Source organism: Argiope bruennichi, chromosome X2, assembly GCF_947563725.1.
Source record: "Argiope bruennichi chromosome X2, qqArgBrue1.1, whole genome shotgun sequence".
NCBI lineage: Eukaryota > Metazoa > Arthropoda > Arachnida > Araneae > Araneidae > Argiope > Argiope bruennichi.
In genome coordinates, this window is record NC_079163.1 from 129,962,296 (window position 1) to 129,975,863 (window position 13,568).

Below are 13,568 nucleotides of genomic sequence, written 5' to 3' on the forward strand. Positions count from 1 at the left end.
TAAATACAGTGAATATTTTTTATTATCAATGCGTATGTGCTGTCCTTGCTGATATAGATGTCAATATTAAATAAAAACTGAGAAAAATCATCTGATCAATTAGAAAATATTACAAATAAAGAATATGAAGGAGAAAAACAAAACTGATAGTTACTTTTAAATGCATAATAATTGCACTTTGAGGTTAAATATGCAGTATATAGGCTTCATTTTCAAATATTTTTAAGTAGACATTTTATGTGGTGTCCTTTAAAATTTCTCTTGAGGTTGTAAGTTAAATTCAGTATACTTTTTGTGTATATCAACATATATCTAATAAAGACTGAAGAACTTAATCTTCAAATGACATAATGCTATAAAATGCACACTATGAATTATCTTTTCATAATATCATATTTAAAAAAAAAAACATGATGCAGAAATCATTCATTAAAAACAAATCAAAAACATGCTTCATAAATCATTGGAAAAAGAATTATGAGAATTAGATGGTATTTTGTGTTCTATAAAAGAAGTATTGTTTTACTAGAAATATTCATGTTTTACAATTATTTAGTTTCCAAATTCAGCATACATATTATAATTTTAAGAATTCATTGACCATTTAAACATTTTAATTTTCTGAAGTTTAATTAAATTTATGCAACAACACATTGAATTATTTACTGTTATCATTGTGTTGCTTCCTCTGTAAATTTATCTTTAATTTTTCTTCCATTTTTGATTTGTGCATACCCATATAAAGATAAGGAGCATGCTTAACTGCTTTAGTTTTAGCATCACAAGTAGGAGTCGATATGCAACACTTATTAAAATTTCCACCCCAGAAATTAACATACTTTTAAACCTTAAAATAATATTGAAAGGAATTAATTATAAAAATTTGAATTAATAACAATAATAAAAAATAAGTTTATTATTTACTGCAACTATTGTTTTAATATACATAGTAAGGATGTATTAAATTTAATAAAGAAATAATAAATATATAAGTATTAAAAAAAGTCGAAGAAGTTGAAAAGTATTAGAATAAGCATTAGAAAAAAAATTGAAAATATCTTTTCTTTTGACATACTTTTTGATATATTTATAATGGATCCCCATAAAAATTAATAAAATTTCTAATTTAAAATTGGTTGCGCTCAGGACAGTGAAGGATGATAATTTATTCATTCATTACCTTATCAAATTGTCAAATACATTTTCTCATTCAAATTTTTCTTTGAATGTTTTTGCTTTAGAATAGTGATATTCATTATATATCTTCTGTATTCATTTTGATTTCAGTATTGCATGTATATTTCAGAATTTAAGTTTGTACTTTTCGTTTACTCTGTGCTGACAGGACATTATAAACTAGCTTTTCTGAAAATTTTCGAATTTTTACTATGGAATATTTGATTTTGCAGTTAGGTTAAATATGATTACATTTTATAATTCTTAAAACTGATTCATTTTGAAAAATGTGCTGCATGTGTATTATTTTCGAACCGGAATTTAGCATTTTCTGAAGACTGAGCAATTGTTCTTTTCCAGATTCGCCCAATATGTCTGCCGAGATTTCTGATGTTAACATTTTGCATCAGTTGAAGAAAGATATTGAAATGACGAAATTTTCTGTATCTTCAGTATGGTTGAAGTTTCAGAATGACGGTGAGAGTTATTACGAATATATTTCCTGAAATTGAATTTTTTAATACTGACAGATTTTATAAGAATATACATCTTTGTAGATCAATCTAGTGTCTTATTTAATGCTCCTGAATCCACTGAATGCCTTTATGAAGGAATTGATGGGAAAAAAATTGAGTTACAGGAAGAACACAAACAAGTATTTCTTCAACTTCTTCTGCAAGTACCAAAAGATATGAATAATGAAAGTCAGTCCAATTTTTTTTCATTTTCTTAATTTTAATAAACTTAATAAACGTATTATTTATTTTTACTGGAGACCTTATTACGTTATTTTTTGAAATATGATGGGGTTTTTTATTTTCCAGATCCTGCTTTACTTTTTCTCCATGTCAGTGGATCAACTACGTATCTTGAACTTGCGTTTTTTAACTGGCTATCTTCTGCTTTGTTCACGCACATTATTTTGGATGTAGTTGAGTTAGATCATTCTTGTTCAAGTCCTGCTGATTTTGAAGGTGTGTAAGTTTTTTGGATATATTTTTTTCATTACTCCTTACAATATAACTTAACATATAACTGATAGAAGCGCAGGAGTTATAGAATGGCTCCTGCGCTAATAAAACTTAAACCATTGTTTCAAATCTGTTTAAAATGATTTAAAACCTGTATTTTAACCCTTTGAAAGTGGAATTTTCATTTGTTTTAAGATTTTATCATGAATAAGATTTGGAAGGGAGATTCTTTTATAATATTTATTTGTAAAAAAAGAAACTCAGTGCTGTTTTTTGTAATTAAAAATTTTATTTTTTCCTAATTACATGGATAATCTAGAATATTTACACAAATTCATTTTTAAAACATGTTGGGGTGCATTTTCATTTTCCTTCCAATGAATGTGATGTTTTTCATAAGTTTTCTAACTCTGTGGATTTGTTATTGATTTCAAGGACAAAGCAGTAAAAGAAATCTAAGAAATCAAATATTCTGTTTGAGAGTATTTGCTGTGATGATTAAAGAAGTTTAGTTAACAAAGTTGATTTTTTTTTTCTTTTTTGGGAAAATTATCAAACACGTTTCAATAGAGCATCTAGAATTACTTAATACTGGCGACGCTGACTGCAAAAAAGTGATTTTGCTGTATTCTGTTGAATATCCATAAACTTTAGAACTGGAAGGAAAAGACAATTAGTTGGGGTGAGCCCTCAGACTAACATAATTTTCATAAGACGGGAGTACTTTAATGTAAGTCTGCATATACTTATAAAGGAGAATGTTGTGTATCAAATGAGGACAACATTTTTTTTGCTTTGGGTAAGTAGGATCACGTGTTCACAACACATATTCAATGAATTTTTGGAGTGTATGTAAGCTTATTACATTTTAAATCAGCCATCAAGAGTCAGATGTCTGCACATTAGCAAGGCAGGGAAGAAAAGGGCATGCTGGTTCAGGTATATCCTCTTCATCCTGTCATAATTCAAAATAATGAAGTATGATTCTCGATAGATAGATAAAAAGACAGTCTTGTACCAATTGAGAATAAATGCTAATCTAATTGATATATTTGTCGGTTCGTCGTTGCTGCTTTGACAATTAAACTTATTCCATCTTTATGCTGTTGCTGAGACTTACGGGTAGAAATAATTTTATTTTAGAAAAGAGTAATTACTATAATTTTTTATTCATATACAAAGTTTTGTGAAGTCATTTTCTTACACCTAGATTTAGAATTCTTCAAAAGTAATCTTCATAATGCGGTAGCCCTTATCTTTTTAAACTGATGTACTTACATCAAATTCACTGGCGGATAGAATATATGGAGTGCAAACCTGCACTTCCAAAAGTTTTATTGAGTATATAAGTATAATCATTTCTTGATTTTGTTTCGCACGCAGTGAATCCAGTGATATTAAACATAATTTTTGTTTAAAGCATCAGATAAAACGCAGGAACAAAACTAAAGCTACTGTAATGTTGAACTAGGAAAAGAGCTAGGTTATTTTGGAATTTTTATATCCTAGAGCTGTGTTCCTTCCTAGTTCCCTTCTATTTGCACAGGCGCGTTTAGGTTGGCAGTATTAGAAATTGTGTTTTAAACGTTTTTCTGCCGCAGGAATTTTTTGTGATATCAAATTTGAAATTAAATGAATTCGAAAAGAAATAATAAAGAAAAATGAAGAAATAATTATTGACAAATTAAAAAATTAGTGTAGATAAATTTGAATGAAAGATTTTTCGATTCAAAATAATTTTTGAAGCGTTTTACTTACACATGTTGAAGTTATAAAAGAGAGTACATACAAAATTTCGCGAACCAAGTATTATTCTGTATGATTGCACTTAAAGGCAGGGAAGTAAAGCGCTGTTAGCTTCAAAGAGCCCAGTTTCCTTTAAAAGTATCAAATGCGGCAATTCTAGTACAATACACTATTTTATCCACTGAGAATAAAATGTATGGAATTTGAATGAATGCAGAGTTTTAAAGAAATTCAGTAAGTACATTCACATCGTATAGCTCCACAGTATGCTTAAAGATATAAATATTTGATTTTCCCTTATGAATTCAAAATACACAAAGAGAAAGTGTTACAATTGCCAAAATGTTCGACCATAAGATTGCGACGCACCTTTACGATTTCGAGATTCTAGAGTCCTCCTTCCCTCCAAAAACAAAAGAAGGGAATTATGACTGTCTGTCCATGTGAGTATAAACTTAATAATAATTTTTTTTAAACGAAATAGCTAGACACATCGAAATTGCCAAACAAACTTTATACCAGAATTTCCAAGACATCAAACTTTATACCAAATTATTGAATCCGTCCAAAGAAATTATATCTGTTCATCTGTCTGAAACTCCGTGTGATTTGACTGCCATATTGTTACGGAAAATTCCCTACAAAGTTCTAAAAAATCAACGAGTTCGCTGCAGTGGGTGTATGGTGGGACAATCAACAGACCTCAATAACAAATAACGATGTTCATTAACTCGAAACACAAAAGCAGTACTAACCATAAAATAAGCACACTTCTAGCTAATTGGTAGTAAACAACTGCAACAGCACGCAAAGCGTCGTCACAGAACTGAACAGTTAGAGAGAACTTCTTTCAACTTTTCATGTTTGTCCGTCAAACATTTGCTATTGTCCACTGTCTTGTTTTAGCTGTATTCAGCTACCGACTTAATATTATACGTCTGGGTTCTTAGCACCCGACTCGATGCTATTTCAATACTTGGCTCTAAGACTTGGCGCAATTTTCAATTTTTAGTTCACTAATTCGTTTGAGCTCCACTTAACGCTTACGCTTCGCTGGAATTATCCAACTGATTTAACTCTTATACTGTTGACTTCGGCTTGGTCTTCCAACTTTTTATAGCTTCCGAAGCAGGGTACCGAAAGTTTTCGAAGGATCGGCATGATTCACCTTCTATTGGTCCTATCGACAAAACACCCAGAGATTCTAGAATCATCCGTTTTGTCAGCAAATTCGTCTCCAAGCTGAGGTGGTCCTTTTGCTCGAGATCCATGCAGCATCCAACAGTCCATAAAACACTCTTAATTACGATGGATAAAATTGTGTAGGAATGCAACTTTACAGATTCTTCCAATATGTACCTTTATATATATCAGAGAAGAGTTATTGCACTTTTAGCTGAAACCAGAATAGTTTTAATTTTTAAATAGTTTTATTACTATCTATAAATCTCGTTATTTTCATCTCTACATTCTTATTTATTTTAACTGCATAATTTTTTTTAAAAAATCAGCTGCAGTTATTTGAATTTTTATGACCGAGAGTAAGAAATACAGTAAAAATAGCAGAGAAAATTTAAATTATTAATTGGAATTAATTTAAAATGTATGATATATTAAAAGTTCTATATTAATATTATGCTTCATCGATTTAAAATTGTAATTTTTATTAACATTATTAAACTATTAAAATGAAACGAACAGGGTGTAATTTAAGTTATGTAGAAAACATCATCATACAGTAGGAGACAGTACCTCCCCATACACACAAAGTGATAATGCATTAGCTATCAATGATCATATTTATAGCTGAATAGTTGTACAATTTGTCACTGCATTATAGATTTAAATAATTTTCATGTAATTAAAAGATTTAATATGAAAAACAGATCTCTTTAAACTAAGGAAAACTGTTGTCTCAAAAAAAAAAAATTATATGAAATATTATCTTTGAAAATTTTAGATGCCTCTACATGTAGCAGTTTTACACAAGAAGCATCTACTAGTTACTCTTTGAGCAAATCACAATCAACAATTTTAATTAGCAGCAAAAAAGTTTCCTTGCAAGAAAACGTAGAAAATTTCTTGTTGAAACACTGCCATTTCTTATCATATCTTGTATTAGAGGTAAGCAGTTTTTTTTTTTTTTTTTTTAGAGATTTCCTTTGTGTCTTATTTTTCATCAATAAAGCAAAATTTATGAAATTTTCACGTGGAAAGTTTTTTAGATTTAAAAAGATGAATAGAAAAAGTTGTTTCCCCCCCCCCCAATTAAGTCTTTATTTTCGTTGTATTTCTATGCCTCTTTCTGTTGAATAAATGTGTGTGGTCCCGCTTCCTCCCAGCTGAAGATTCTACAATGCTTAATGATCTTTATAATATGTAACAATTATTTAAAATATTTATAATGGGCATTAAAAGAACTTTTATTTTAGAATTCAAAATATTTAGCAACTCATTTTCTTTGAATTTTCTTTGATAAAAACTATGTATTACTATGTAATTTTCAAAAGATTTTAGATTTTTTTTTCCTTTTATCTCTAATCTGTTTCCCATTTCATTTTTGTATATACATTTCTGACATAATTTACATAAGTTTATTACTGTTGAAAGCATGTCATTTTTTTACAGTACTGTTTACTGGACATTTAATGCATTATTTCATATGCCGGATTTCTGATAACATAAAATAGGCATTTAAATGCATTGTGAGAGAAGTTTTGTATACTTTCTCTTTGTCAAATATATATATATATATATATATATATATATATAATGATATTTTAAATTCTAATTTCAATTTAATTAATTTCCCAGATTTTATCTTAATTTAGCCCATAGTAACTTCATTCTAAAATATTCTCTTATTTCTTGATCCAATTCCACTGTCGCTACTTAATTAATTCAAGAGTAGCTTTGTAAATTGCTGAATCGGCTAAAAGCCTAACTTTCCCAAACTCCCCGTGAAGGAACAAATGTCGCTGACGAGACACATTCTTTTTTAAAAGATCCCCGTGTTTCCCCTACCTCTTCGAATCGTGTAACGAAAATCCCTATCGAAATCTTAATAATATATTAGCACTGTAAAGAAATATTTTCCCTATCAAAATCTCAGGTTATATAAGACCAGAGATAAAATGTTCAAGAGCTTTTTCCTCATTCCTTTTCTGTGTCGTTCTGTGTGCTCATCGCTTGTACATATGCCTGCTTCTTCAAAATGGAATAAAACGACATCACGAAATCAAAAGTATCTTCACTGTCTTCATATATATATATATATATATATATATATATATATATATATATATATATATATATATATATATATATATATATATATATATATATATATTGGATTTCAAAATAGAGAATAATCGTTTCTCTGAGAAGGAAACTCGTTTCAATCTATGTCTTATCATATTTAATAGCAGTAAAATTTTCCTGCTTCGATGATTTAATAGAACATAGTTTAGAATTTTGAACTAGACCTACTGACATGAAATGCTGCTATGGAATTCATTAATAGTCCCTCTGATATTTAAAATAAATCTTTGATCTAAATTGTATCCTTATGCATTTATTGTTATAAAAATGCTATCATTTGTGTATAAAAATGTAAATTCTAGAAAATAATCAAATGTTTATTTTTGAATTATGCATAATTAAATTGTTTAATGGAAGAACTATGTTTAATTGCTTTTAAAGCTGATAGATATGATTGCTTGAAATTTTCTACAATATATTTGCTTTACAAAGGTTGACATTGGAAACTTATGTGGTATTGTGCCTCAGTCTACTTGGAGTGTTAAATATGATGAAGGGCTATCTGTTCTGTATTCATGGCAACAAGCGGAGATTTCCGGATGTTTAAATGGAGCATGTGTGTTTTGTATGCCAGCTGTTAAAATAAATAATAACAGTTCAGTCAGTAGTTTACTTCAGAAAATTGATTTTGCTGAAATTTCTATGCCAATCAAAACTTTGCAGTGTGACAAAAGAAGTAAGTTTAGTTTTTCCTTTATAGTTTTTACATTTATTTAATGTGAAAAACAAACAATTTTTGCATTTTGTAGGACTGCGAACATTTTGATGATATAAATGGAATAAATTATTTTTTATTGCATGTCTAATAAAATGTTTCTGCATATTATTTGTTATACAGATTCGTACTTGCGACGAAGACAATTAAAAAAAAAGAAAACTGTTTTATTGTTTATCCTCTAATCTTGAATGATGCAGTAGTTCACATTTACTGTTTTTATCTTAAATTAAGATTTAGCTCTATATTTGTGAATCTTTATATAAAAAAATAACTTTAACTATTTATTAATTCCTTTAATGAGTAACAATTACGTGTATTCAATAATGGTATTGAATACACGTAAATACATAAAATTGTCAGAAATGATTTGCTTAGTGGAAAATTGATGATTTTTTTTCTCTATGTGCCTTCATCATTTGAAGATTGAAAAAATCTAAAAGGTACTAGCATAAGAAGAGAAACAGAGCTTTTAAGAATGACCATTAAACATCTTTCTATCCTTTTACAGTAATTTTTTTAAAAAAAAAGGATTGACTCATCGACTATCACTTTTTTTAAAAAGAAAACCATTATATTTATTATATTTGCCATCTTAGAACACTTTTGCCATTATTACTCTGAAATCGCTTCTTCTATTAAACATGAATAATTAGACACATTTTGCCAGGAAATATCTGTGTAAAATATATTTCTTAAAAAACATTACTTCCCTAAATATATCATTAAATGTTACTACTTTATTTTTTAAGAGAAATTTGCAGGATTAGGAAGAAATAAATAAAATATTCCTATTCTTGCTTTGTGCATCAGTTGCGTCAACAGAAAAAAGTAAAATATTTCCTAAAACAACATAATAATGAAAGAAAATAATAATGCAAAAAAAAAGCTAATAAATATGGAAGGAATACCATGACATATTATTAATCTAGGGGGATACCTCATGACATTTCAACATTTTTTTTTTTTTTTTTTTTTTCCGTTTCTGCTTCAAGTTTAAACTTGGTATCTACCCTCTCAGTGGTAGCGGATTAACTACTAGGCAGTTGTCTAGAGCGGATGCAAGCAGGTCGTCTGAAAATTATTAATAGTATAGTTGCAAAATAAGTAAATTTGTGGAAAATACATATTCTATGAATTATATAATATTAGCTCTGCAATGGGAATTTGTATTCAATTATTAAAATCATAATTTAATTAATTAGTGCATTATTAATGAATTGTAATATATTGGAGTATTATTTTTCATCACTTGAATGATTCTGTAAAATAAAAATGTTTGATGTTAAATCTGTTTGACATTCAATATTCTTTTATAATCTGTCATAATAATTAAGTGCATTTATTTGTATGTGCAGAAATCATTTGCCAATAACTATGAATAATTTTTCAAGAAACTAAAATAAATAATTACATGTTATTAGAGTTACATATGTGCTGAAATATAAAACTAAATTGGTTAGTGATTTTTAAAAAATGCCTTTTGTTCCTAAAAGAATGCCTTTTGTGCATATCATGCAACTGCAAAAAGTCCTAAATTAGTCACTGCTCTCAGAAATACAATTAAAATTAAATTTTAAACATTCTTATTCAGAATTAAGGAAGAAAAAATAAGGAAAATATTTATATACAATTGAATATGCAAATTAAATTATCTCTGAAAGCTGAAGAAACTATATCTAATTTCTCAGTATACACATGGAGAGTGTAGAATTTAAAAGTATAAGTGAATGTGTAGGATGTATGGAGAGAGAAATATGTATACTGGCATTTAGTTCAAGACATTTTAAAGACTGATATTACAAGCAATCCACGTTTTCCTGTACAATATTCAAACAAGTTGCGTAGCGTCATAAAATTTGTCCAAAAAGTAGGAAAACCATTTTTAAACACCTAAAGTACTTATTTTTGAAAAAAGGTCGTTATAAAGTACACAATTTTCTCGAGAGTTACAAAGGAGTCTCTTTTTTATTGTTTCCCCAAATGCTGAATACGGTAATTCGAAATCATGATCCTAAAAGTTTGTGTACCGAATGCATCAAGGAAGAAAACCAATAAAAGGAAACAATTCGTGGAAGGAATCTAGGATGAAATAAATCCAGAGGTGCTCATATATATTAAGAGAGCGCTTAGTGTCTTTAAGCCTAACTCCTTCTTCAACAAAAAAATTGAAATTCAATTATTGAAATGCTGGAATGATTATTCCGAAGGGACAGTTCGAAATACGTTCCATGTCTTACTTGTGACTCGAAAATAAATCTAATTTCAATTTTTAGTGTTTTAGATATTCAAATTTTTTTAAAAAAAGGGTCTTGATAAATGTATACCCTTTTATATGTTGTTAAGGAAGAATACGTAGATTGATCCTATCAACGAAAGAATACGGCAGGATGAATTTGGTACGCTAAAGAGATATATCGAACATGAGAGAGGCCATTCTAAAAACGCTCACAGTAAAGCCTCTTTAGTACTTTACACATTCGATCATCATTCTCATCAATATGTCATTTTCAAGCAATCCCTTGAATGTCCTATTAAAGGGATTTTACTGTACTATATTGAATTGTAGTTCATTGCAGTGTGTAATTAATTACATTAGTCGATTTCATAAAATCCAGTATCGTGATTTCTTTCCCAGTGTTTTTTTAAAATGTTCTCATACATTTGAGAATTATTATTTGTTGGACCAACCTCCCAAAATTTTAGTTTTTATTTTCAAAAAATCTGCTAGTTCTGTTACTTAAAATTTTCAAAAAAACAAACAAAAAAAAGTTATGTTTTTTATTCTCAAAGATTTAGATTCTCTGTTTTTTTTTTTGCAATTTTTGCTTTTGATCTTTTTGTTCTAATAGAATTTATTTCCAAATGAAATCTTTCTATACAGGTTTGAGTAAAAGTTTGTCTTGTTTGAAAGAGCAACGCGCAGCATAAGCCATTGAAGTTAGGAGCCGGAAATTAGTCAAGCATTTGCGTTTTTGGTAGTAGAGAGCCACCCAGAGCGGTTTTTCAAAATTTTAATTAGGAGTTTAATTAATAAATAAAAACAGCTTTAGTGTATTTCCGCCATAACGTCAAGCATCTTATCGCACAAAAGTTATTTTTATGCCATCTGAAAATTTAAAAAATAACTTTTCAAATATACCATTTTTCCTTGAATGAATGCATCTTTTTCTTAAATTTAAGTAATTTTTGAAAAATTAATTTTAGACACAATTTATGATTTTTATTGTAATGAAATTCAAAGTAATATCATTTTTTTATCAAATCGTTGAGTCATGTGATTTTACCGCTGTTAAGGATCCTGATAAAAAAAAAAGTGCTTATTAAACATAATAACTTTACAACAATTCATTGAATAAGATTATTCGCTTGCTGAGTGTTGTTAAATTTAGAAGCATGTGATATACTGTCTCAAGCTGGCTTCAAAAAAAAAAAAAAAAAAAAAAAAAAAAAAAAATTAAATGCAGGTGTTGGAATTTTTTATTTTCATTTTGCTTCTAACTACAGAGCTGCCTTCTTTTGAAAAATTGAGATTTTTCCGTTTTCGAGATAATTTCGAGAATTTGTTTCCGTTATTTATGAAAACTAGGAATAATTCAATTATATTCATTTCTTCATAAAATATATAATCACGTATTTGTGTAATTTTGTTAAAGATAAAGTAAGAAAATTGTACTTCTTTTTGCGTATACGATAAAAAGCAGGTTTTTTATTAAATTCTCGAAATGCGAAACGTTTAAAAAATTCCTTTATTGAACTTCAGAAGTAAGAAGCGAGAAGATTTTTTATAATCTAATCACTTCTAAACACTGCTGTACTTTTCTATAAAAAAGAATTTTAATCTAAAAAACTCCCATGGGATTGTGGCAGTTTTGCCAATCTTATGATGATAACCATAGTGGAATGTGATTGTTAAAAATGGTGAGTTAATGCAGGAGGAAATTTATACTTTTTGTTCCAGCGAAGTCGAATATTATTAGTTTCTGCATACACAAAAATCTAATACAAAAATTTACTACGCTTCTAAATCAATGTCTTTGTTTTCAAAAACTATGTATCCATCCAAATTAATTAGTAATTTGCTAATTCTAAGAAATGTTGGAAAAGTTAGATTTTTATTGTTAATCTTATAAAAACTTAATTTTTGAAAATGATAGTTTTAATTTTATGATATTTTTTTATTTCAAAACCAAAAAGGTATAAATTGTTTTACAATACAAGACGTTATGGAAATACAGAAATAAATATTAATTTAAAAACATACAGGTTTAAAATTAATTATAGCATTTTTTCAATATAATACTTTCTGTATAATAAAACAGACAGCTTCCTGTGCTTAGAAAATACGCAAGTTTATATATGCATGTTTATACAAAGTTTTTTTTTCTTTCTTTTTGCTAAGGTGCTTAAAAAGTGTGTAATTTTTGCAGCAATTTCTCACTATGCATCCTGTCTAATTCACTTAATAATGCCTATCAAAATTTAAACATCGTGGTTTCTTTAGTGTACCAATATAATTTATAAATGCTCAATATGAAGCACATTTTTTCTTTATTTATATTATATTTCAATTAATGCTATGTTGGCGCAGCGAATCAGGTGCCTCTTGTTCCAAAATGTAGTAAATGAGTGCTGAGTTTTTATTAATGCAACAAGTAAGTAGCTATAGAAAACACAATTTATGTAATCCTGTCAACTGTTCTATATTCATGTCCGAACTTATTGCAATCTATAAGGTACTTCAACATATCGACACGTTCTCTGATATTGTCTTCGGGGACATTTGGATTTTAACGGACAATCGTGCCTCTATGCAGCACCTTTCTCATTGGTCGAAAGTGGGAGGGACAAGATTAGCATGAATATCTTAGACCTTATTGCTAGGCTCTCCGCTGAACATTCTATACACTTTCAGTGGGTTTCTTCACATGTTGGTTTATTTGGTAATGAGATAGGTAATGGTAAGAAGGTTTAGATGGTAATGAGACTTAGCTAAGACTGCCTCAGCTGACATATTTCATAGTGATGTTTCACTAACTTATTTTGATATCTCTATCAAAAAGATGGAGTCGAGTGCACTTTGGAGAGACCCATCTGCTCACCCTTGGTACTTTGGTAAGAGTCCCGGTTGGTGTCACCGTCTGAATATCTCTAGAAAACAGCAAACGGCTCTCTCTCGTTTTATAAGTGGACACACCAAATCCCTCACCTTCCAACACGGACGGATTATCTTTGCTGAATGTCCTTGGTGCAAGACAGATCAAGCTTCCCCCAATCATATTCTAAAATGTTTAAGCTTTACGATTTTTCAGGTTTTAAGGGATCCGCTATTGTTTTTGGACTTTTCAGAGGTCTTTGGTTTCATGGAAGTGGTATAGCGCAGCTATATCACCTGGGATCAGAAACAACAACACAATTTATATGAACTCAAATCACTTCCTCATTAAAAGAAAAGAATATTGTTGAATGACAAGCATATTTAGTTTATTGTGTAAATGTCAAAAAAAAAAAAATCTTGCATGTTAAAAACATTAAGTATAAAATGATCAGAATTTGTGTATATATGTAAAGGTTGCTATAAGTTACTTTGGTGTATTTTGTCTTTAATTAGTATAGTGACTGAACAGGTATTTAATTGG

The 13,568-nt window shown here is 28.7% G+C and overlaps 1 protein-coding gene across 1 annotated transcript in view; it reads left to right on the forward strand.

Annotated features, from left to right (window-relative positions):
* Nucleotides 1–13,568, forward strand: part of LOC129959988 (intermembrane lipid transfer protein VPS13B-like) — a 200,936-nt gene that overhangs the window by 33,232 nt on the left and 154,136 nt on the right. Inside the window, exons 12-16 of the mRNA XM_056072952.1 lie at nt 1,537–1,653; nt 1,734–1,880; nt 2,001–2,150; nt 5,854–6,017; nt 7,647–7,890. Of these exons, the coding sequence (XP_055928927.1) occupies nt 1,537–1,653; nt 1,734–1,880; nt 2,001–2,150; nt 5,854–6,017; nt 7,647–7,890 (822 nt within the window). The remainder of the gene's footprint in view (nt 1–1,536; nt 1,654–1,733; nt 1,881–2,000; nt 2,151–5,853; nt 6,018–7,646; nt 7,891–13,568) is intronic.